Source organism: Entelurus aequoreus, linkage group LG10 (assembly GCF_033978785.1).
Source record: "Entelurus aequoreus isolate RoL-2023_Sb linkage group LG10, RoL_Eaeq_v1.1, whole genome shotgun sequence".
Lineage (NCBI taxonomy): Eukaryota > Metazoa > Chordata > Actinopteri > Syngnathiformes > Syngnathidae > Entelurus > Entelurus aequoreus.
Window position 1 is genome coordinate 12419029 of NC_084740.1, and position 26724 is coordinate 12445752.

A 26724-nucleotide genomic window follows, 5' to 3' on the forward strand; every position below is an offset into this window, starting at 1 on the left:
GCAGACGAAAGCCAAGAGAGTGAGGTGAAAGTGACTTTGCCGCTGTAAATGTGGAACTTAAAGCCATGCTATTTTGACATAAATGGAGTGCTTACCCACATAAACCGGAAAAAACATTTGTCCATTGAGTGAGTCACTTTGATATTGATCATGATACACGCAGCACTACAGTAAATATGCTGTCTGGCTCGCTGTGTACAAACAAAACATGAAATGTGGCCTAATACTTTACAGATACTGTAATATGATTGTTTATGTATTTCAGTCAGTACAAATTGGTGTCCTATCGCAGTGTAGTGCATTACAAACTGAAACGCATTTCGTGTTGTCGTAGAAGCTAACTTTTACGGCTAATACCGAAAGCATGCCGATGTGTTACTACGCTAGAAAAAGAGTTCCAAAGTGTTCGCTCTCACAATAACAATGTCGCTACAGCTTGGTTATTATACAGGTTATGGAACGTAAATTAAGTATTGGTGACGGTTTTTCAATGGATTTTTAAAGTGATTTAGAGGTAGAATTGATTTCCCCCATTTGCTGCATTGCTAGCCACTTAGGACAAGCCGATTTTTATATGTCAGATAGCACAAAAAATATATATATATATTTTGTCTTCTTGTCTCTCATTTGTATTGCGAACGATAGGCAAAATTCTCCCAAAAAAGTGCAGTTCCCCTAGATACACTGCTTTAGAGTAGTCAGTGTACAGCTTATATAGCAAAATCCCCCCCAAAAAGTGCAGTTCCCCTAGATACACTGCTTTAGAGTAGTCAGTATGCAGCTTATATAGCAGTATAGATTTTCTATCCACTGAAAAAGTCAACACAATCATTATTGTAGAAATAGCTGGCAATACTTGTGGATATATATTCTGCTCTCTTGTGGGGATGATAGCCTGATTGCTCCAAAATTGCTATCCTGCTATCTTGGTGGTGATCTACTTGATCTACCGAAGACATGTTTGTTCAGCTATGCTGCATTAACTTGCCTCTCCCATTACTGTGATGATCTAATATGGGAGACTTTGGCACGGCTCATGGTGAACATCATATCTCTCATAACGATGTCTACAATTTATTCCTTTTATGGGCAGTTAATCCTGTGTGTGCGTTTGATGAAGCATGAAACATTCATGGAGAGACTTTTTGGACATAGTTACCTGCAAAGGCAGCCAGCAGAGAGCAAAGGCGAGCACTGAGGCCACCAACAGCGAGAAGGTCTTCCTCCTCTTTTGCTTCCAGTGCTGCTTCCCGCCGGCCCGCTCGCCGGGTACCGCATAGCGCTTGAGGCTGAGGCTGATGGCGCAGTACGAGATGCTGACGGACAGCAGTGGGATCATGTAGGAGGCAATGAGGATGAAGCAGGAATAGAGCAGTCGCAGATTGCCGTTTTCAGGCCAGAACTCCTCGCAAACCACGAGGTCTACGCCACTGGGCCGCAGGTCGAGGTAGCGTGTGTAAAAGGACGGCGGCGCCGCCAAGGCCAGAGACAAAAGCCAGACAGCCGTCGCCACCGCGCCACAACCCCACAAAGAGATCCTCCTTCGCACAGGGTGAGCTGAGAGAAGAAAATGGAAACATCAAGACAAAGAAAGACACAAAGGAAGCAACACATTTCAGCTGATGCTTGAAGAAATGATCTGGTCTGTCGCTGTCAACCTTGGACATTTTTCTGGAAAATCTCCTCTAACCTGTGGCGCGCCTCAAGTATTAATTTTGGGCCCGGTATTATTCTATCGCTACATCACAGATGTCAAACTCAAGGCCCCAGGGCCAGATCTGGCCCGCCACGTCAGTGTACGTGGCCCACTAAAGCCTGGAAAACATGTTTCAATAAAATACTTCAATGTTTTACTAAATGCATTTGTTCTTTAAAAAAAAAAGTGTTTTATATTTATACATATATATATATAAGTGATACAATGCATATCATTTAAATATTATCTAATCATGCCAAACATTACATCATGTACTGTGTTAAAAATATTTTTGTAAAGACAAAAATAAATAGTTAAATATCTGCTTGTCACCTTTATTTATGACTTCAAAGCAAGTTACCCATTCATTTGTACATAAAAAATCTAATTAAATGCATCAGCAAATGTGTGATAATATAATTTATTTACATTTACATTAGTGCTGTTAAATGATAATTTGCTCTTAATCGGATGCATCGTACTCGAATTTTGATTAATGATGATTAATTACCTGCATGCATAATTTAAATTAATAAAAAAACAAAAAAAAGCGACCCTCTAAAGGCAGCCCTTACTGTGGTGTGGCCTTCAATGAAAAGGGGTAATTTTGGAAAAATAACTAAATAAAATCCCTTTTCCTATCTTAGCAGATGATGTGCAAATGTTTATACACTTTACTTCCAAAACAGACTCACCTAAAACACTAATTTAATGCCTACAAGAGGTAAATGACTGGATGTCCATAAATTGTCTCAATTTAAATGACAAAAGAAACTAAGATCGTCATTTTTGGTGAGCCTGATCTCTTTTCTGGCCTGAACAGTGCCCTCGGCCCGGACCTACTGCCACCCTTCTTCGGAAACTCCTTAGGAAGGTCAAAGCATAACTGCCCACAAAGTACTCAAAAGTAGTCGTTCATGCATTGATAACATCTCGCTTGAGCGCTTGTACAGTAGGAAAGCGAGTCATGTGGCCTCATTCGTCACGCATTACCTGACACATGAAACGTGACGAATTGGGGGTGGGGGGAGTGCACTTTTCCCATCCAGTAGTGTTGAATATCTTAAAATGTGTTTTGTGGCAACTCCAACTCTGAACACAATGTCAGTTGCTATGTAGTGTGGCGCTTTCCATCATTTTCAGCAGACTGCATTGCAAAATGATTAACCCCCCCATATTTCCTCTCACGCGAGATCCACCCAGGAATGGTTGCCATATGAATCTCTTCCAGACTGTAACTCTTTGGCATTAATCAGTCCTCCACAAATGATGCATATTTTACAGTTATTTATAACGTTATAACAGGCCTAATGTTTGAAAACAAGTGAAAATAATACGTTTTAGAAACTCACGTCAATCAATCAATTAAAGTTGACTTATATAGCCCTTAATCACAATTCGGTTCAGAAAATGTTGACTTTGATTGCACAAAATCCTTGAAATTGCCTCAAGTGCGCCAGTACTGAGATCAACTAGAGTGGAAGCCATGTTTACTTCTGTAAACACTGCAGTGCATGAGACATCATGGCCGCATACGGGTAAGATTGCATTCACATTAGATTTTTTTTTTTTTTTTTTGTAACGCGAACGGCCACTAAAAAGATTGGTTTTGACAAAAAAAAATCAGAATTGGACAGCCTCTTGTTGTGTACATGCACCCTCCGCTGTTGCCATTCCTAACACAAAGTAGCGTATAGTTTTAACTTATATCTATTAGTAGACTCGCTATAGAAGCACTAAAAACTACTACAAGTATGGAGGGGAGAAGACACTGTAGAAGTGCAACTACGTAAGTAAGACTTCCCGCAGAGACTTTAAAACGGTCTGTAAAACATAATCTATGCACATTTTTGACCAAAGAACGACCATTACATGTTACGTAGACCACAAGGAAGTGTTCTAAATATAGAAAATAAATCAGAATATGAGGGGAACCGCACTTTTTGGGGGGAATTTTGCCTATCGCTCACAATTATTATGAGAGACAAGAAGACAACAGTTTTTCTTTTTGCTTTCTAACATATAAAAATCAGCTCATACTCGGTGGCTAGCAATGCAGCTAATGGGAGCAATCAATTTGACCTCTAAATCACTTTAAAGAAGCATTCAAAAACCATCAACAATACTTCATTTATGTTCCGTAACCTGTGAACTCTTTTCTTCTTTTTTTTCTTTTTGCGTACTAACACATCGGCGTGCTTCAGTATTAGCTGTAAAAGCTAGCTACGGCAAGAAATAAGCTAGCTTCTACAACAACACGGAACGTGTTTCAGTTTGTAATGCACTACACTGCGATAAAACACCAAGCTGTACTGCCTGAAAAACATAAACAATCATATTACAGTATCTGTAAAGTTTTAGCCCACATTTCATGTTTTGTTTGTACACAGCTGAGCTAGCCAGACAGCGTATGTACTGTAGTTGTACTAACACGCGTGGCGTGCTGCATCTATCATGATCGATATTAAAGTGACTCACTCGATGGACAGTTGTTCGTCTGGTCCAGCTGGGGACGTTTCCTGTTGATTTTGGGTAAGCAATCCATTTATATCGAAACAACTTGTTTCCAAATTCCATATTTCTAGCGTCAAAATGGCCTTCATCCCCCTCTGCCGGCTGTCTGCTCCAACGTCTCACTCTTCCTTTGTGCTCGCTTCTGTAAGCAGCAGATATTTAGCTTCAAAAGTATAAGGTTGTGAATCCTCATTTGTCCAAAAATAGTCGTCGTTCGTTGTCTGTTACCAAGTCTGCCATGATTACAAAACACACGTGTTTGATTCTGGAAGTAGAAACACACTGGAAGTCAGACGTGCGCTGCTATGGAAACACTAATCAGTGTGCGGAAGAAATCAGTCCCGGGAATAATTAAAATGATCAAAATACGGTAAATATTGAACATATTACATATTGTTATGAACGTGTCTGTTACTACATTATATATAGACTTGCCCTGTGTATATAAAACATTGGAGAGTTTTAAAGTTGTTTTAGAGGGCTTTGAAGGCTACTACAGTGACTCCCATTAGCCGCATTTTTCAAGTGTTTTTTTATCATCTTCATAAAAAACATGTGTGTTCTTGTCACTCTTAAAATGATTGTGAACGGTAGGCAAACTTCCAAAAAGGTGCAGTTCCCCTTAAAGTCCAGTGCCTTTTTTCTTTGAAATGATATATCCAAAATAAATGACTTTTTGGATGGACTTTTGTTACTGTAGTTGTGCAAATGTGAATATTTGGGCTACTATAATAAGTGTAGATTAGGGTTATTATTCATACAATACTTGTTGGAACTGTACAAAAGCTACGATTTCGGTACCCATCCTTAGACACACCACAGTAAGAGGATCCATACAGGATTGAATGAGGTCACCTACAGACTGCAAGACTTGGGGAAGAGTGGACCAAGGAAGCATGGCTTCCAAGATGTGTCTTACCTAAGACGACGTATCGGTCCACAGCGATGGCTGTGAGGGACAGCACGGACGCAAACACAGTAGCACATTGCAGCAAAGGCACCAAGTGACACAGCGGTCTCCCAAAAGCCCATCCATGGCTGTCGAAGGCATAGGACATGGTCAGCGGCACGCAGCTCAGACACATCAGCAGGTCTCCAGCAGCCAGGTTTCCGATGAAAAAGTTGGTGGCGTTGTGGAGTTTTTTATCCACCAGGATGCAAGTCAACAGGAAGGAGTTCCCCACGCTGGCGATGACCACGACGAGGCAGTAGAGCGGCATGAAGAGAGGTTTGAAACGAAGAAGCAGCTCCATGCCCACAAACATGTTCAGTGGGTCACTGTGGTTCAGTCCTTGGGTTTTGATTAAGTCCAGGTGGTCAGGTTCTCCTGGGTGGCTGGTGGTGTTGGTCAGTGTGAGGTCCACTTTCATGAGGACATCCATGCTGACCCAATGGAAGACAAACAGGAAATGTCATTCTTTCATGCTTCTCATCACATTCCACGGTTGGCAGATCAGTCAATACGTCTAGGAAGGAATTTGACGTTGGAAGTTTTGGGGAAAATTGCAAAGCAAAACTTTTCAGTGTAAAATCTTACTAAACAGCCTCAACAGTTTCTGTGTCAAAAGTCTGCCTTTACAAAGATAATACTGTATTTCCTCTTTTAATCGCTGTAACAACATATTGACTCAAATATAATCAAAATCTGTTTTATTTCTTTCATTCAGTTTGAAGACAAAATCCACCACAGAAACATCTCATTAAATCAGGGTTTCAATGTAACGGAATAACAAAATAATAATAAAAGTAGGAATGTTCCGTTTAACATTCTGGCCTGATCCGAGACTTTGACTATTAATTTCTGAAATGAAAATGTTTTATAGCAAGTAACTAAATAAAACACATTTTAACAAGCTGTCATGTCTGTTGATCATGTTTTTGTTTGGCCATGTGCGGTTTATTTTTTGGACTCTTTTTAGTTCCTGGTTGTGCACTCTTGCTTGTTTTGTTTCCATGACTACTTATTAGTTTCACCTTTTCTTTTTGGACTCACGCACCAAACTCATTTGGACACACGCGCCTGTTGTAATCATGTCACGATTATTTAAGCTTTCAGTTGCCAGGCAGTCGGCCTGGCGACATTATCATCACTCTGCTTCATGCCATGTTTACGATTCCATGCTCAGTTCACGCTGTTTGTTTCACCGTTCCATGCCAAGTAAGTTTTTGTTTATTGTTTATAGTTTCTGCTCTTGTGCAAGATTTGTTTCAATAGTCAAGTTTGTTCTCCGCCTTTGTGTGCGCCTTTCGTTTGTTCTTTTTTGATAGTGTTAAATAAAATATGTACTCACATTCACGTCTTGCCCGTGCCAACTTTCCGTTGCATTCCGGTAAAACAAAACACCCCAAGGACCAAGTCTTGACACAAGCTTGTTATATCACATTTAGAATTTGCTAGTATTGTTGTAAATCAGATGATGTGTTAAATATGTGGCATTGAATGCTACATACTATTCTTTTTTTTAACCAAAAAACATTACCCGTGCACAATAATTAAACAAAAGCAAAAAGTGCTATTGGCTCCCATTTAAATAATTTAGTTTTTCCCTCGAAGTCTTCTTGTATCAACATACTTACTCCCTGAGTATGTATACAGTAACAAATATGAAAAAACAATGACATTGTAAATTCAACAAAAACAATATTGATCTAATCACTTTAGTATTGTTTATACACTGATACTACACTAAGTATCAATAGTCAACGTCTGGATCGATCACCCCTACTTTACATTCAAACTTTAGCAATTAGCTTCTTGTGTTGTCCTGCTCGGTGTGTGTGTAGCATGCATAGCCATTCCGTTACCTCTAGTCCTCCAGTGATAATGCTACTTAATAAAAAGGTTATATAAAGTATTAAGTATTTTTTACCCAAATGGTGGTGAGGATTAGTATTTTTAGAAGCAATTTCGCACTGTGGATAGACGACACGTTTGTTGATACTTGCTCTCAAAGACACACAACCTCCTGGAATTCATACAACTCCTGCATGTGTGTAACAAGGAATATGGAAATGCAATTGTGTCTTTCAGAGCGTGCATCTCTTTTGAAGGAATCTTTCATGAGTAAAATCTTTAGCCATGTACCTGCAAATTCTGTGACACAGCTGAGCTAAAACCGATCGTAGATCTATAAACAAAAGCAAACATCGGCATCCAATCCTATGATGTATAAATAAAAGTTGGATATTTTCTCTGTCTGACAGTTAAATGACTCTGCTTCATTGATCCGCCTTACCTTTATAATAACATCATGAATCCTCCTTTTTGGGTTTTTTAACCTGCTAAACAGCCTTTTTTCCAAATGTACTTCTACTGCCTCTTTTCACATTATTTGTGCGTGAAAGGCCGGAAGAAAAGCTCTGAGAAAAGTTGTTTGGGTAGAAAGGAGGTATGTTGGCAGCTGTTGGTTTGCATGTGTGAATCTGTAAATGCAAAAATGAGCCACCCTTCCCCGTCATCCATCCATCTTCTTCCGCTTATCCGAGGTCGGGTCGCGGGGGCAGCAGCCTAAGCAGGTAAGCCCAGACTTCCCTCTCCCCAGCCGCTTTGTCCAGCTCTTCCCGGGGGATCCCGAGGCGTTCCCAGGCCAGCCGGGAGACATAGTCTTCCCAACATGTCCTGGGTCTTCCCCGTGGCCTCCTACCGGTCGGACGTGCCCTAAACACCTCCCTACGGAGGCGTTCAGGTGGCATCCTGACCAGATGCCCGAACCAACTCATCTGGCTCCTCTCGATGTGTAGGAGCAGCGGCTTTACTTTGAGCTCCACCCGGATGGCAGAGCTTCTCACCCTATCTCTAAGGGAGAGCCCCGCCACCCGGTGGAGGAAACTCATTTCGGCCGTTTGTACATGTGATCTTGTCCTTTCAGTCATAACCCAAAGCTCATGACCATAGGTGAGGATGGGAAAGTAGATCGACTGGTAAATTGAGAGCTTTGCCTTCCGGCTCAGCACCTTCTTCACCACAACGGATCGATACAGCGTCCGCATTACTGAAGACGCCGCACCATTTCGCCTGTCGATCTCACTATCCACTCTTCCCTCACTCGTGAACAAGACTCCGAGGTACTTGAACTCCTCCACTTGGGGTAGGGTCTCCTCCCCAACCTGGAGATGGCACTCCACCCTTTTCCGGGCGAGAACCATGGACTCGGACTTGGAGGTGCTGATTCTCATCCCAGTCGCTTCACACTCGGCTGTGAACCGATCCAGTGAGAGCTGAAGATCCTGGCCAGATGAAGCCATCAGGACCACCTCATCTGTAAAAAGCAGAGACCTAATCCTGCAGCCACCAAACCGGATCCCCTCAACGCCTTGACTGCGCCTACAAATTCTGTCCATAAAAGTTATGAACAGAATCGGTGACAAAAGGCAGCCTAGGCGGAGTCCAACCCTCACTGGAAACGTGTCCGACTTACCGCCGGCAATGCGGACCAAGCTCTGACACTAAACGTACAGGGAGCGGACCGCCACAATCAGACAGTTCGATACCCCATACTCTCTGAGCACTACCCACAGGACTTCCCGAGGGACACGGTTGAATGCCTTCTCCAAGTCCACAAAGCACATGTAGACTGGTTGGGCAAACTCCCATGCACCCTCAAAGACCCTGCCGAGAGTATAGAGCAGTTCCACGACCAGGACAAAAACCACACTGTTCCTCCTGAATCCGAGGTTCGACTATCCGACATAGCCTCCTCTCCAGTACACCTGAATAGACCTTACCGGGAAGGCTGAGGAGTGTGATCCCACGATAGTTGGAACACACCCTCCGGTTCCCCTTCTTAAAGAGAGGAACCACCACCCCGGTCTGCCAATCTAGAGGTACCTCCACCGATGTCCACGCGATATTGCAGAGTCTTGTCAACCAAGACAGCACCACAGCATCCAGAGCCTTAAGAAACTCCGGGCGGGTCTCATCCACCCCCAGGGCCTTGCCACGGAGGAGCTTTTTAACTACCTCAGCAACCTCAGCCCCAGAAATAGGAGAGCCCACCACAGATTCCCCAGGCACTGCTTCCTCATACATGTTGGTGGGATTGAGGAGGTCTTTGAAGTATTCCATCCACCGATCCACAACATCCGCAGTCGAGGTCAGCAGAACACCATCCTCACCATACACGGTGTTGACAGTGCACTGCTTCCCCTTCCTGAGGCGGCGGATGGTGGTCCAGAATCGCTTCGAAGCCGTCTGGAAGTCGTTTTCCATGGCTTCCCCTAATTCCTCCCATGTCCGAGTTTTTGCCTCCGCGACCGCTGAAGCCGCACACCGCTTGGCCTGTCGGTACCTGTCCGCTGCCTCCGGAGTCCTATGAGGCAAGAGAACCCGATAGGACTCTTTCTTCAGCTTGACGGCATCCCTCACCGCTGGTGTCCACCAAGGGGTTCTAGGATTACTGCCACGACAGGCACCATCTACCTTGCGGCCACAGCTCTAATCAGCCGCCTCGACAATAGAGGTGCGGAACATGGTCCACTCGGACTCAATGTCCAGCACCTCCCTCGTGACATGTTCAAAGTTCTTCTGGAGGTGGGAATTGAAACTCTCTCTGACAGGAGACTCTGCTAGATGTTCCCAGCAGATACTCACAATGCGTTTGGGCCTGCCAGGTTATTATTTCCTTTAACCTTACTTATTTCCATTAAGTAAGGTTAGAATATGAACAATTCATCCAAAAAAACTAAACAAAAACTAATTTAAAACTCCAAACTGTTTTGTTTTGGTTAAAACAAAACTAGGTGCATTAAAACGAGAAAAAAAAAACAGTCTAAAAAAGATATATCAAGGAAATCACATTTAGTTATGTTAAATATTTGCATAGGTGTTAATCAATAAAAAGGTCACTGAAACAAAATAGACAGAAAAAGAGACTCCTGCTAGCCTTATATTTTACGAGCTGCAGTAAAAGCTCCACGAGAAAGGCTTCTCAATGAGGCAATCAGATTCGATGGGTTTCCCCGTTAGCCAATCAGTGAGCTCGGTGAGCTTGGCGACAACAAGCCTATGTCACGTCTTGCTATCACTTCTTGTTATTGTTATTTCTGAGTAAATTGGGGAGAAAAAAGTGTAATCCATACTATTTTAATGTGTCGTCATTATTGTATTATTACTAATACTACTAGCTCTTAAAAGTCATAAAAGAAGTCCATAGAAAGCTATTGACCATTGACCGATTTTTCTGAGAGGGGTTTCTAATATTTCGACTTAAAATATCACAAACAACTTGTGTTGGTATACTTTTTACTGTAAATAACTGGGACGCAAAAGAAAAAGTACAAAATGAGTACGGGTTTTGTAATTATATATTATATATTAAGATATGTATCTTGTAATAATATACTAGGGTTGTACGGTATACCGGTATTAGTATAGTACCGCAATACTAATGAATCATATTCGGTACTATACCGCCTCTGAAAAGTACCGGTCCGCCACCCCACACACAGTAGCTCACCGGCGTCAAATGTAAACAAACGCCATTGGTGGATGTACACCTAACATCCACTGTAATGATACCAAGTAGAGTAGCGTATCTAGTTGATACTACTATGACTACGTAGATATTTTTTGGGATCACAACATCTTCTTTTTTTTTTTTTTTTAAATTGATATTATATTTATAAACTCAGGAAATATGTCCCTGGACACATGAGGACTTTGATTTTGACCAATGTATGATCCTGTAACGACTTGGTATCGGAATGATACCCAAATTTGGGGTATCATCCAAAACTAATGTAAAGTATCAAACAACAGAAGAATAAGTAATTACCGTATTTTCCGCACTATAAGGCGCACCTAAAAACCTCCAATTTTGTCAAAAGCTGACAGTGCGCCTTATAATCCGGTGCGCCTTATATATGGACCAATATTGAGCCTCCAACAGGTAAAAGTTTCAATCAATCGCAACTACGGTAAGCAGCCGCCGACTTAATTTTCCCCCGTAGAAGAAGAAGAAGCGCGCGGTGCATGCTGGGATACATGACTGCGCGAGGCATGCCGTTTAATTTTCCCCCGTAGAAGAAGAAGAAGCGCGCAGTGCATGCAGGGATATATCAGTGCACGAGGCGTGCCGTTTCATTTCCCTCGTCTTCATTTTCCCCCGTAGAAGAAGAAGAAGCGCGCGGTGCATGCTGGGATATATGACTGCGCGAGGCGTGCCGTTTCATTTCCATTTGTTTGTTTATGTAAGATCCCAAAATGGCTCCTATTAAGAGACACGCTTACGACGCAGAGTTTAAACTTAAGACGATCAGTCACGCAGTAGAACACGGGAATAGAGCAGCAGCGACACTGACTCCATTAATGACGACTTCGACGAGACGGAGCCGGGCATGGATGCCGTATTCGCCCAACTGTTTAATTCGGACACTGAAAAAGAAGAATTCGAGGGATTCATGGATGAGGAATAACTTCATAAAGTGAGCTTTACATGTTTATTTTGTGTGTTGTATTGTGTGACATTAACGTTTGAGCTACTTTGAGTTATTGATATAGTGTTACTGCTCTGCACTATTTCGAGTGTTACTATATTGTGATTGCACTAACGTTTGATTTACCGTAACAGTATCGCTGTTTTTTACGTGTTTATTGAATCAGGGAAAAGTTCCCCTCCACTATGTGATATAAATGTTGCGCTACATGTTATACCTTGCTGTTGTTAAAAGATAAACAAAACACCACGTCACTGACTTTACCTCGGAGAAAATAATAAAACAGCTGTTTATTCATTTTGGGAGTGAACAGAGTTGTCAGAACGCTGGTTTGTAATCTATTAATAAAGTTTGACTGACCTATCTGACTGTTTTGTGACATTCCCTTTAGCGCAGCTCCATCTAATGGATGCATAACGTAACCCCAGCCTCTACTGTAGCGTCTATTCTATGCGCCTTATAATGCGATGCACCTTATAATGTGGTGCGCCTTATATATGAACAGAGTTTTAGAATATGCCATTCATTGAAGGTGCGCCTTATAATCCGGTGCGCCTTATAGTGCGGAAAATATGGTAATACATTTTAACAGAAGTGTAGATAGAACATGTTAAAAGAGAAAGTAAGCAGATACTAACTAACAGTAAATGAACAAGTAGATTAATAATTCATTTTCTACCACTTTTCCTTAATAATTTTGACAAAATAATAGAATGATAAATGACACAATATGTTACTGCATATGTCAGCAGCTAAATTAGGAGACTTTGTTTGCTTACTTACTACTAAAAGACAAGTTGTCTTGTATGTTCACTATTTTATTTAAGGACAAACTTGCAATAAGAAACATATGTTTAATGTACCCTAAGATTTTTTGTTAAAATAAAGTAAATAATGCAATTTTTTTGTGGTCCCCTTTATTTAGAAAAGTACCAAAAAGTATCTAAATAATGTTGGTACCTACACCAAAATATTAGTATCGGGTCAACACTATAATATACTGAATATTGTTTCTTATATATAAGGTGATTATGTATTGTACTCTTGACAAATAATTTGATTATTCAATCTGAGTGACATTATAGGCTTTTGCTTCTTCCTGTTAATTTTTGACACAAAAAATGTTTGTTAATTTTCTTTCAATATTATTATTTAATGTAAAATATTTGTAAGTGGAGAGGTTTTTTGGTTTGTTGAATCCAAAAAAAAATAAAAAATAATCCTAACTCCGTCAAAATGCCACTGGACCACATCAACCCAGTATTGGATGTATTCCGTCACGTGACTTCTTCCCGTTAGTGAAAACCAGCCGTGGTCAACCAAGCCAAGATGACTGTAGAGCAAGCAGCGCGTGAACTATCTGAGGACAAAGGAGGCTTAAATCTTTTTGCTCAAAGCAGATATGAGCAAAAAATCTAACTATGCAATAGAATAGATCTCTATACTTTATCAACAAAAGATTTGTCGAGTGATATCAAGGATTACCGTATTTTTCGGAGTATAAGTCGCCCCGGAGTATAAATCACACCGGCCGAAAATGCATAACAAAGAAGGAAAAAAACATATAAATCACACTGGAGTATAAGTCGCATTTTTTGGGGAAATTTATTTGATAAAACCCAACACCAAGAATAGACATTTGAAAGGCAATTTAAAATAAATAAAGAATAGTGAACAACAGGCTGAATAAATGTACGTTATATGACGCATAAATAACCAACTGAGAACGTGCCTGGTATGTTAACGTAACATACTATGGTAAGAGTCATTCAAATAACTATAACATATAGAACATGCTATACGTTTACCAAACAATCTGTCACTCCTAATCGCTAAATCCCATGAAATCGTATACGTCTAGTCTCTTACGTGAATGAGCTAAATAATATTATTTGATATTTTACGGTAATGTGTTAATAATTTCACAAATAAGTCGCTCCTGAGTATAAGTCGCACCCCCTATGAAAAAAACTGCGACTTATAGTCCGAAAAATACGGTATCCGTCAATGTCGTTCCCAGACATATCGAACTATCATGTGCTCTGGCGTCATTCTACACGACAAAACGGATGAAAACTTGGAAAAGCATTGAGGTCTACAACTTCTTTGTGTGTGGCTGGGTCAAGGAAATTAGTATCAAGACTCTCCCGGATAAATATGCATTTTTTTTGCTCAGGTAAGGTTGCATTTTATGATTTAGATTAGCGTCTGAGTCTCCATGTTTGTTGCTGTTGTACGCACCATTTACGAGTGGCATGTTTTTCCCCTCTTTATCAAAATATAACTATAGATGTTAACATTGTGCATGTGCTGAAAGCTTCATTAATGATTGCTGCCTTTGGCAAAAGCTTGACTCTTTTAGATTTTGCTGACAATTGCTTTTATTGGTGCTTTTCAAAACACTTGTAGCAAATGTGTATAAGAAATACAAATAATACCAAGATAAAACTTAAATAGGAAATCATAACCGTTAAAAGTCTATCAAACACACCTTTAACGAAGTGATCACTGCAAACTCATGCATTCTTACGACTCTGCTCCCTTGGACTGGAGTGTGAGGTGTTTGTAAAATCTTGCACTCTGCCGCCCTTTTTGATGACCTCTCAAGGAACTCTGAAGAAAAGTCTATCCTTTTTTGCGTTTTGAACCATTCATACAGCCGAAAATAACACAAGCATGACTCTGTCTTTAAAAAAATATATAACTAAAAGCGAGTCATGAAAAATAGGAGTGGGGTTACATTTAGGGTCGTCTTATATGCGAGTCAATATCGTCGACGCAAGATTGGACGACGCAGCGGTCACATTTGACATTTATACCCGCCGAAAAAAATGCATTTCTCCAAAGTAGTTGAAGTGATTATCATAGTTCCAAATACTTGACTTGCCGCAGATTTGCTGCTGAGGTGCACAAATGATTTTCTTGAGCGAGCGCGATGCGAGAATTGACATTTCATTGCCTGTAATACCTTCAGAGGCAGCATGCAGGGACACATTATGCATTGTGCTTTTTGCCTTCAAATAGCTGTTGGAGCCCACTCACTGCCATCGCGACAGTTGATGGATAGAAGGTAGTGGAGCGCTCAGCAATAAGGCTGGTACACTACAGTACACCGCATATAAAGTATGTCGCAAGAGTATTCGGAGGCTTTTCAAGGTGTCACATAAATAAATGATTAGCATGTTCTTGCTGTTTACGTCCTTTTCCCACAGTGGTTCTTATGAACCTCAGCCATTGTCCAAGCTGCAGCCTTTTCTCCAAAGGATGGATGTTTTTTTTTTTACCAACCCCGTTTCCATATGAGTTGGGAAATTGTGTTAGATGTAAATATAAACGGAATACAATGATTTGCAAATCCTTTTCAACCCATATTCAATTGAATGCACTACAAAGACAAGATATTTGATGTTCAAACTCATAAACTTTATTTTTTTTTTGCAAATAATAATTAACTTAGAATTGCATGGCTGCAACACGTGCCAAAGTAGTTGGGAAAGGGCATGTTCACCACTGTGTTACATGGCCTTTCCTTTTAACAACACTCGGTAAACGTTTGGGAACTGAGGAGACACATTTTTTTAAGCTTCTCAGGTGGAATTCTTTCCCATTCTTGCTTGATGTACAGCTTAAGTTGTTCAACAGTCCGGGGGTCTCCGTTGTGGTATTTTAGGCTTCATAATGCGCCACACATTATCAGTGGGAGACAGGTCTGGACTACAGGCAGGCCAGTCTAGTACCCGCACTCTTTTACTATGAAGCCACGTTGATGTAACACGTGGCTTGGCGTTGTCTTGCTGAAATAAGCAGGGGCGTCCATGGTAACGTTGCTTGGATGGCAACATATGTTGCTCCAAAACCTGTATGTACCTTTCAGCATTAATGGCGCCTTCACAGATGTGTAAGTCACCCATGTCTTGGGCACTAATACACCCCCATACCATCACAGATGCTGGCTTTTCAACTTTGCGCCTATAACAATCCGGATGGTTCTTTTCCTCTTTGGTCCGGAGGACACGACGTCCACAGTTTCCAAAAACAATTTGAAATGTGGACTCGTCAGACCACAGAACACTTTTCCACTTTGTATCAGTCCATCTTAGATGAGCTCAGGCCCAGCGAAGCCGACGGCGTTTCTGGGTGTTGTTGATAAACGGTTTTCGCCTTGCATAGGAGAGTTTTAACTTGCACGTACAGATGTAGCGACCAACTGTAGTTACTGACAGTGGGTTTCTGAAGTGTTCCTGAGCCCATGTGGTGATATCCTTTACACACTGATGTCGCTTGTTGATGCAGTACAGCCTGAGGGATCGAAGGTCACAGGCTTAGCTGCTTACGTGCAGTGATTTCTCCAGATTCTCTGAACCCTTTGATGATATTACGGACCGTAGATGGTGAAATCCCTAAATTCCTTGCAATAGCTGGTTGAGAAAGGTTTTTCTTAAACTGTTCAACAATTTGCTCAGGCATTTGTTGACAAAGTGGTGACCCTCGCCCCATCCTTGTTTGTGAATGACTGAGCATTTCATGGAATCTACTTTAATACCCAATCATGGCACCCACCTGTTCCCAATTTGCCTGTTCATCTGTGGGATGTTCCAAATAAGTGTTTGATGAGCATTCCTCAACTTTATCAGTATTTATTGCCACCTTTCCCAACTTCTTTGTCACGTGTTGCTGGCATCAAATTCTAAAGTTAATAATTATTTGCAAAAAAAAATGTTTATCAGTTTGAACATCAAATATGTTGTCTTTGTAGCATATTCAACTGAATATGGGTTGAAAATGATTTGCAAATCATTGTATTCTGTTTATATTTACATCTAACACAATTTCCCAACTCATATGAAAACGGGGTTTGTAGATAACAATCCTCCCTTGCAGCAGCGGGAATATATGTCATTCTAAGCTGAAAGTCTATATGCAGGTGTAACAGAGGTAAAATACACATTTGTCATTTATTATAATTTGTTTGAGAATTTTATCTTTAAATATTTTTCTTTTCTGCTCGCCTGTGAGAGGACGGTTTGATGTCTTTTTGTCCCTCCTGAGCCCCTGTAGTCCTCCAAGGTTGTGTAGGGTGAGTCTCGGTCGGGCGATAACACCGACATTTTTGTTTGTTTTTCGGTGGAAATGAGGTCTTTAATTAATGAATGTGTGTACCAAGAATGTGAATATGTTTACCTGTGTTGTTTCCTAGTTTTAAGTTCGGATTCCAGGTAATATCTATTTATTATTGCCGCCAACCGCCTGCTCTTTGTAAAATGAGACTGGTTCGGTGTGTGTGTGTGCATGCATGTGTGTGTGTGCGTGCGTATATGTGTGTGCTTATGTGCGTAGGTAAAGAGTGTTATTCTGTGTGTTTAGGCGTAAGCCAAAGAAAGACGGGATACCGACATTGTCTGATTGTCGCCCGCAGGTTTGTGGTTTGTGAACCTGTGACTTGAAAACAGTGTTGTTTCCTCCAAAGAGGACTGAGGATTTAGTTCTTTCTATTTGGGGGGTGGGGAGGAGGTTAAAAAAAATTTCATTTAATAACAGGAAGAATAAAGCTTCTTCTTTCCCCACCGCCAAATGAATAATGAGAAGAAGAGGTTGGGGCATATTTAAATTTTCTTAATTAATGTATTTATTTATAAATGCATTTTTTAATCAATCAAAAAAAAGCTTGTTACACTGCAACCTTGTTAATTAAGTAATATTATTATTATTTTTTTTTTGTTATTATTTCAATTTATTTTCTTTTGTTTGTTTGGTTGTATTTGCTTTGTCTTGTGTGTTTTGTTTTTTCTCTGTTTGTTATATGTTCTGGCTGGTGTTATTTTTGGAAAATAATTAATACAAATATAAATAAAAAAACGACTTGTCCAGGGTGTACCACGCCTTCCGCCCGAATGCAGCTGAGATAGGCTCCAGCACCCCCCGCGACCCCAAAAGGGACAAGCGGTAGAAAATGGATGGATGGATGGATAAATAAATAAAGAATAATGAAGTAATATTAATTTTGTATTGGTTTACTGTTCAAACCAAATATATGTATTGTATACATTTATTATTAGATATTTTTTTAATTAATGACATTATTATTGTATTGGTTTTTTGTAATTACATCAGCACATCTTATAATTATTTTCTATTTATTGCTGATATTACTACTATTATTCTGACTAATTTACATTTTCATTCATTCATTTATCATTTACAAATATTTTAAAGTATGTTTCATATTGTTTTTATGACGATGTTAATTTTTAGTCTGAATGCCTCAAAGGTGGCCTTTTACCTCAAACCTCAGTGCCATGCTATGTTTTCAATAATGCTGTGTTTGTGTGTGCATGTGGAGTTTCTCCTTTTTTTAAAACTAGTTTTTAGCACTTTGTGTGCTATCTTGCCTGTGCACTATATAATTAAAGTTTTATTGATTTTTTTTTTTTCTCACTTCCAAATTAATCTTTCAGCCAATTGCACACACGTTCACAAAATATAGTTCCACTCCTGTAAGTTCAAGTGAGACTTACTTAAAGTAACAGTGTATTCATATTGGAAATGACTGCAATGCATGATGGGATATTTTCTATCCTTTTAAGCTGATAATGAACAGTTAGGTACAGTGACAATGTCGGTCCTCGATGGTTTATTATTCATGCCATTTCTGCTTTGAAGTGTAGTACATAAGTTCTTTGTCAATGACCAGATATGTGGATGTGTGTGTTGTTGGTTACATTTCTTACTCTGCCTCCAATGATAAGGCAGCAAAATACCCTCTCATCTTGTCAAGGGACATTAGCCCAGCCTAGTAACACGGTTTCCATGGTTTTCGTGGAAGCCATCCAGACTGTGTGGCTAATTTGCAAGGCGTGAGGAGAATTGAGAAGGCTCAAATGCCACATACGAACTCCAGGTGACTTTGTTGTTTACTTTGGCCCTGATTCGCCCTTCTCCCCCAGGAAACTATACGGGGCATTTAATCAAAGTTCCATTGTATGACAAGGAGGTGACTGGACTATGAAAGGCACAATAAGACAAGGCTGATTATGCACAATGGTTGAATTTTAAAGAGGATTAATGACGTCTGTTCTATTCAATCACTTAGGTGTAAGTCTATGCGAGTGTCATCTTCAGTCACAATACATTGACTATGTATATTACATTGGCACGCTATTGAAATGTGCTAATGATTGCAGAAGAACGTGTCTAATTGCACCAGATTTGAATGTTCACTGTCCATAAGGTAACTGCATGATTTTATTCACATGATGGAAACTTCCTAATAACATTTGAAAACAGTGTAAAATAATGAAATACAAATAAAATAATAGAATCAGGACTAGGGATGATGTTCGAAACTGGTTCTCCCGGTTGTTCGATAAGAAAAGAACGGATTCCATGGACTCGAATCCCTTTTTGAGAACCGGTTACCCTTTTCAAGGCCACTAAAGTCTTTTTCTTTACTATGCACTATAGTAAAGAAAAAGAGTTGGTTCTTTATTCGAATCCCTGGGAATGAATCCCCCTTCACAGGAAATGCCCTGTGGGACATCACAGGAAATGACGTAGCTCAGTCATGCTACGTCACTTCCTGTAATGTCACACAAGCAGCAAAAATAACGGACCGGAAAAAACGCCTCAAGGCATGGCTATTTTACAAAAAAATATGACGAGGAAAAGGCAATTTGCAATTATTGCCAGGCTTTGCTCTCATGTAAGGGGGGGAAGTACAACAAGCATGTTGAAACATTTTTAGGCTGCACATAACCTGAACGTTCGAGAACCGTGTCGTGTCTTCGACACGTGGAGAAGCAGCGACAGAGATGACGAAGCACGCCCCTCTTCCTCAAACCTGCAGTGGCGGTGAGTAACTAACGTTAACTGTTGCCGGTTAATTTCCATATTTGCTCACTTGTAGCCTTTAGGCTAAAATAAGGTTACCTCTTATGTCAACTAGGACTGCAGTAATGTTAGCTAGACTAACGTTACCTAAGCACAGTCAGTGGCTAACGGTAACGTTAACGTTAGCCTTTTTGTATGTGTCTGATAACGTTAACGTTATCTTGTAGCCTACACCACTCCAGAGTTTGCAGGTCTGTCTAATAAACTAGTGCTTTCTTTCTTTCTTTAGTTTATTTCGTGCATGAACACACTTACAGCATAACACATCACAGTTTCATATCATTCACTTTACATCATGTCCGAAAAGGAGTAGGAAGAAGTAAAGCTTATTTAATCCTACCCCTTTCCCACTTCAGAGCGTTTACAAATATATACATCATTTACTGACCTTTTTATAATAAAATAACATCTGTGATATAGTATATACAACAGTTTTGTAATATGTAATTAATTAATTAAGTCATTATTAATATACTGAGATGAAGAATATCTTATTTTCAATAAGGTTGAAAGTATTTCTCATAATTCTTCTTTGTACTTTGTGAGCACTATTAATTTGAACAACCTCTTAAAGTGGATCATATCAGTACAATGTTTAACTTCATTACTTAATCCAGTCCATCATTTAATTCCACATACTAATTCTAAAGACTTAATAACAGACACCCTAGTCTTCACATTCAGTGTTGATGACCGAAGTGCTGTTATCAACCAAACCTACCCCCCCCCCCCCCCCACACATCCCACACCCTGGATTGTAAATAATGTAAATAATTAAATGTGATTGATTGATTGATTGATTGATTGAAATGTATATACTCTGATGATTAACCTGTGTGATGACTGCATTATGATGATAGTATATATTTGTACCATGAATTGATTTAAGTGGACCCCGACTTAAACAAGTTGAAAAACTTATTTGGGTGTTACCATTTAGTGGCAATTGTACGGAATATGTACTGTACTGTGCAATCTACTAATAAAAGTCTCAATCAATCAATCAATCAATTCAGCTAATTTCCCCCCTAATTCTATGCTGTGTCTGTCCCTCATTTTCCCTCCAGGACAAGGATGTGCAGTCATTCCTGGAGGAGGCCACACTGATGGACCCCAGAAGGTTTAGATACAGACTGGAGGAGGATGTCGTCAAACCTACCTGTGTGTCCAAGTTAGTTCCACGCCAAGTAAACGTGTTTTTTCCACCGTTGGTGACCCGATTAGCGAAGAGCGGGTCAGACTTGATCCTGAAAAAGCAGACATGCAAATTTTTTGGAAGAAGAATTGTTGATTGATGACTGTGGTGTTCTTAGTGTCATAGTGTGTGTAGTTAGTATGTTCCAATAGCAGCAGAAGTGCACTTTTTGGAGAGCTGTATTATTTTCAGTTTTGTGCCCAAGGGACTGATTTTATTTAACACTATATTATTATTTATACACCTATAGCAGTGGTTCTTAACCTGGGTTCGATCGAACCCTAGGGGTTCAGTGAGTCGGCCACAGGGGTTCGGCGGAGCCTCCGCCGTGGAGGTCAAGACACACCCGACTCATCGTGTAAATAAAAACTTCTCCCTATCGACGTATTATGGATACCCCAAAACAATGTTTCCTCTAATTTTCCATATGCGTGAGCAAACGTAAAAACTCCTTGAGCATTCAGTGGAGCACATGTGAGCGATGTCAGACACATGCACTGTGGCCACACCAGCAGCACACCTGTCCCAAACCTGACTAAATAACAAGTTAAATGTTTTATTATTATAATCAAATAACAGCAGTCATTTGCTTGAGATTATTTTCTAATATAAGTGTTTTGGCCCACTTACAATGACAATAACAAAAAATATTGTTTTTCATGAGCTGTGTACTAGAATTATATGTGTGGGTGGGGGTCCTGTTTTGGAAATAATTTGTACCCCTTTCAGATATCGCATTTAGTTCCCACTAAAACATTCACATGTTGCACAATGAGATGTAAACATGGGATCATGTGTACATTCCTGTAACTTTCTGTTTGTAAAATATATCTTTATTAGTATTTCTTTAAAATAATAACATGATTTCATGATTAATATTTATAAATTAAGATTAAATTAAAGAAAAAAACATTTTATTTTTCACTAAAGAAGGGTTCGGTGAATGCGCATATGAAACTGGTAGGGTTTGGTACCTCCAACAAGGTTAAGAACCACAGGTTGTTTTTGTGTCACTGTATATATTTGTTTTTCTGAAAAATCCCACTTAATATACTTTGGGTAACAACAGTCAATATTTTTTTTTTTTTTTTTTTTAGGGGGTAACAGTCAATATTTATTTATTTATTTTATTTATTTTTTTCTTATAAAATAAAAGTGAGCTATTGTTAAACCAAATATTGTGTTGTTTTCCATATAAAACAACCTATCTGGATTCGATAAGAGAATCGACAAGGAATCGGTTTGATAAGAGGATTCGATAATGGGCTCGAACTCGATAATTTCTTATCAAACATCATCCCTAATCAGGACCTATTATTGTACTTATTCCAACCATATTGAGGATAGACAGTAGTTTTGTGGAAAAAATGTTTCAAATCTATATGAAATAAAAAAAAGTCTGCTAATAATAAAATAGTTTTAAAAAATTAGAAAAGAAAAATAAAATTGTACAGTATTATATTATTATTATTATTATAACATATTATAAATACACACACACTTATACATTTATGTATACATATATGTATATATATATATATATATATATATATATACATACTGTATTTACACATATATACATACATACAGTACATAGATTTATACATATATACATACTGTATTTACACATATATACATACATACATACATACAGTACATAGATGTATACATATATTCATAAAAACAACACATGTGTATATGTATATATATATATATATATATATATACATACACACATATACATACATATATATGTACAGTATATACACATATATATATACACATACAAATATACATATACATGTGTATATATGTATATACATATATACACATGTATATATACATATACATGTGTATATATGTATATACATATATACATGTATATATACATATACATTTGTATATATGAATATACATATATACATGTATATATACATACATATATATGTATATATACATTAACACATATATATATATACACACATATATATGTATATATACATGTATATGTATATATACATGTATATGTATATATACATGTATATATGTGTATATATATATGTTTGTATTATATATATATATATATATATATGTTTGTATTATATATATATATATATATATATATATATATATATATATATATATATATATATATATATATATATATATATATATATATATATATATATATATATAATGGTGGTGGTCGGAGGGGCCGTTGGCGCATATTGCAGCCACGCTTCCGTCAGTCTACCCCAGTACCCCAGGGCAGCTGTGGCTATGAAAGTAGCTTACCACCACCAGGTGTGAATGAATGATGGGTTCTACATGTAAAGCGACTTTGGGTACTTAGAAAAGCGCTATATAAATCCCAGGTATTATTATTATTATTATTATATATATATATACAAACATATATATATATACACCTATTCAGTGGCCTAGTGGTTAGAGTGTCCGCCCTGAGATCGGTAGGTTGTGAGTTCAAACCCCGGCCGAGTCATACAAAAGACTATAAAAATGGGACCCATTACCTCCCTGCTTGGCACTTAGCATCAAGGTTTGGAATTGGGGGTTAAATCACCAAAAATGATTCCCGGGCGAGGCCACCGCTGCTGCTCACTGCTCCCTTCATCTCCCAGGGGGTGATCAAGGGTGATGCGTCAAATGCAGAGAATAATTTCGCCACACCTAGTGTGTGTGTGACAATCATTGGTACTTTAAATTTTTTAATACATAGATATATACATATATATATGTGTATATATATGTGTATATATATGATATATGTGTATATATATGATATATGTGTATGTGTATATATATATATATATATATATATATATATATATATATATATATATATATATATATGTGTGTATATACATATATATGTGTGTATATATACTGTACATATACAGTATATGTATATATATATGTATATACTTATATATATATATATATATACATATACATGTATATACTTATATATATATACATACATGTATATGTATATACGTATGTATATACATGTAAATATATATATATATATATATATATATATATATATATATATATATATATATATATATATATATATATATATATATATATATATATATATATATATATACAATTGTGTTTTTATTAGGCTTGTAATGCCTTTTAAACATGCATTGGTTCTTGGAGGAAAATGCATACTTTTTCAATGATTTATTTATTATTTATTATTAGTGCATTGGTTTGTTTGTGTTACAGAATCAGCACAGGAAGTGAACAAACAAATATTTTAGAAATTGCAATGATTTATATAAGGGATTTATAAAAGCTGTGCTTCTTCATACTCCTTTTTGGACATGTTGTAAAGAGAAATTGAAAATATGTGATGTACCATATTGTAACTGTATGCATATTCAAAATAAACAAATACCATAGCCATAACAATAATTGGTTTGTCTGCAGAAAATAACTTCAAAACACATATTTTGAATAAAACATGTTCTTTGCAAGACACCATCTAACACCAATATATTGTATCCAAATTGTCCCCTTAAAGCTGATTTAAATTTTTTTAAATATATATATATATAATTTTGGATATGTTTAGTAAATATTTTTTTTGCAAAAAAAAAGCAAAATGCATCATCAATATATCGTATTCAAATTGTTCCCTAAAACCTGAATGAATAAAAAAAGTAATTGTAAATACGTATAGTAAATATTTTTTGCAGAAAAGATTCAATATGCATCATTGAATGATATATGCAAATTAATACCTTCTTTACATACATTTTTTGGATTAATGATTTGTTTGTTTTACAATTGTCTAAGTGGAACAATGATGTACATATAATAAGCACAAATATGAACCACTTACCTGAGCTGCTGTTATGGAAATTAAACAAACGGAATAAAATCCTTGTCTGATTGCTTTCAAAACTTCTTGATTTTTATTTTCTCTTTCTAATTGTTTTATTGATAAAAGAAAAAATGTAGCTATGTACGCTCTTCCTGCAGCCCACAGTGAAAAGGACTCACTGAGCCAGAGTGAACAGGGAAAGGTAGGAAGGGAGGCAGTGAGGGAGGGAGGACTGAGAAGGACTCACGTATTTTAACCTCCATCCCAACACACCTCAGAAGAGAAGAGTGTTTGCCACCTCCATCCATGTTTGCACACATGAACAATTTACATGAAAAACGCTGCAATTGTGTCTCATTTCTATTTAGGCGAAATAGCAACCTTTTGGTTTTCCTTCATTAGTCTTGATTTTAAGTGGATTCTCACACACGTTAAGAGTAACAGATCAATTTGTATTTTATTTTGGTATTTTCTATTTTATTTATTGGTATTATTTCTACTAATGTTCTCTCAATGTTATATTTTTATAAATGTAATAATGTACTATTTATATTTGATTTTTACATATATTTTATAATCTGTTTCATACTTCTTCTTCTTCATTCTCCAATGTGGACGCCTCAAAGGTGGCTTTTTTCCATCAATCCTCAGTGCCATGCCATGTTTTGTTTGTGTCAATAGTGCTGTGTGTGTGTGTGTGTGTGTTCTCATCTCTCTTTTTTTTTTTTTGTAAAGCACTTTGTATTGCCACATGCCTGTGCATGAAACGCGTTATATAAATGAAGTTTGATGGGTTAATTGATCACCTGGAGGAAGTAACGGGGTGCTGGGGAGGGAGGATCAGGACATCTTTTCGGAGATGACAGAAAATAAAAGAAATAACGGAAATATGAATTGTTGTCAGGTTTGATTTCAGAGCATGCAAACAGTTAATAATAATCTAATTATGTTACACATTTTATATTGTTATGTTATTATCTTGGTCTAGTTTGATTCTATTTTATTTGAACAAAGAAAATTCCAAGTTTGTGAAGCTCTTCACTGACATTGGCAATAAAAATCATTCTGATTCTGATTTTTATTTATTTATTTTTTTAAGTCGAATCTCCAAAGTTGACCACAATTACTTCTGGAAGCTGGTTAACTTCCAATTTCTTAAAAATGTTAAACTATTTTTTCCACAATATAGGAATCATAGTTGAAATGAGCCCCATCATAAAACTATATAGGCATTTAAAGTCATAGTTTAGTTGTTATACAAGCATAAAACCACTGTATGAAAACACAAAATACAATAAAAATGACTCACCCTTAAATGGCACGTGAAGTATTTGGTGCAAACACAATTGGAGCCACATTTATCTGTCAAACAAGTTTAAAAACAAGTCAACCGTCATGTTGGAAAACAGAAATAATTTGCTTGCTTACCATTTTATCTTTGATGACGCATAGCAGGGGAGTGACATGTTTTAATATTGATGTCCCCTTATTGTTGTTTTGTACTGGGCAGCCAGGACAGAGGAAATAGAAGAAAACAACACATCCTTACAGTCAACAAAACAACAGTGATTTATCTGGTCTAAACTCTAAAATCTCATTTTGGGTTTCTTTTATACATTTTACACATTTATTTATACGTATTTAGCATATACACTACCGTTCAAAAGTTTGGGGTCACATTGAAATGTCCTTATTTTTGAAGGAAAAGCACTGCACTTTTCAATGAAGATAACATTAAACTAGTCTTAACTTTAAACAAATACTCTATACATTGCAAATGTGGTAAATGACTATTCTAGCAGCAAATGTCTGGTTTTTGGTGCAATATCTACATAGGTGTATAGAGGCCCATTTCCAGCAACTATCACTCCAGTGTTCTAATGGTACAATGTGTTTGCTCATTGGCTCAGAAGGCTAATTGATGATTAGAAAACCCTTGTGCAATCATGTTCACACATCTGAAAACAGTTTAGCTCGTTACAGAAGCTACAAAACTGACCTTCCTTTGAGCAGATTGAGTTTCTGGAGCATCACATTTGTGGGGTCAATTAAACGCTCAAAATGGCCAGAAAAAGAGAATTTTCATCTGAAACTCAACAGTCTATTCTTGTTCTTAGAAATGAAGGCTATTCCACAAAA

At 37.9% G+C, this 26724-nt stretch overlaps 1 protein-coding gene across 3 annotated transcripts in view; it reads right to left on the reverse strand.

The window, feature by feature from the left end:
* Positions 1-25407, reverse strand: part of si:dkey-202l22.3 (7 transmembrane receptor domain-containing protein) — a 35185-nt gene extending 9778 nt beyond the window's left edge. Inside the window, exons 1-4 of one of the 3 annotated variants that reach the window (XM_062060146.1) lie at positions 25392-25407; positions 20691-20778; positions 5130-5593; positions 1160-1557 (exon numbers count right to left, since the gene is read on the reverse strand). In XM_062060146.1, the coding sequence (XP_061916130.1) occupies positions 1160-1557; positions 5130-5592 (861 nt within the window). In that variant the 5' untranslated portion in view covers position 5593; positions 20691-20778; positions 25392-25407. Of the gene's footprint in view, positions 1-1159; positions 1558-5129; positions 5594-20690; positions 20979-24603; positions 24618-25391 lie in introns of those variants that run through there. The other 2 variants (XM_062060145.1, XM_062060144.1) reach the window with 2 other exon arrangements.
* Positions 25408-26724: the final 1317 nt, after the last annotated feature.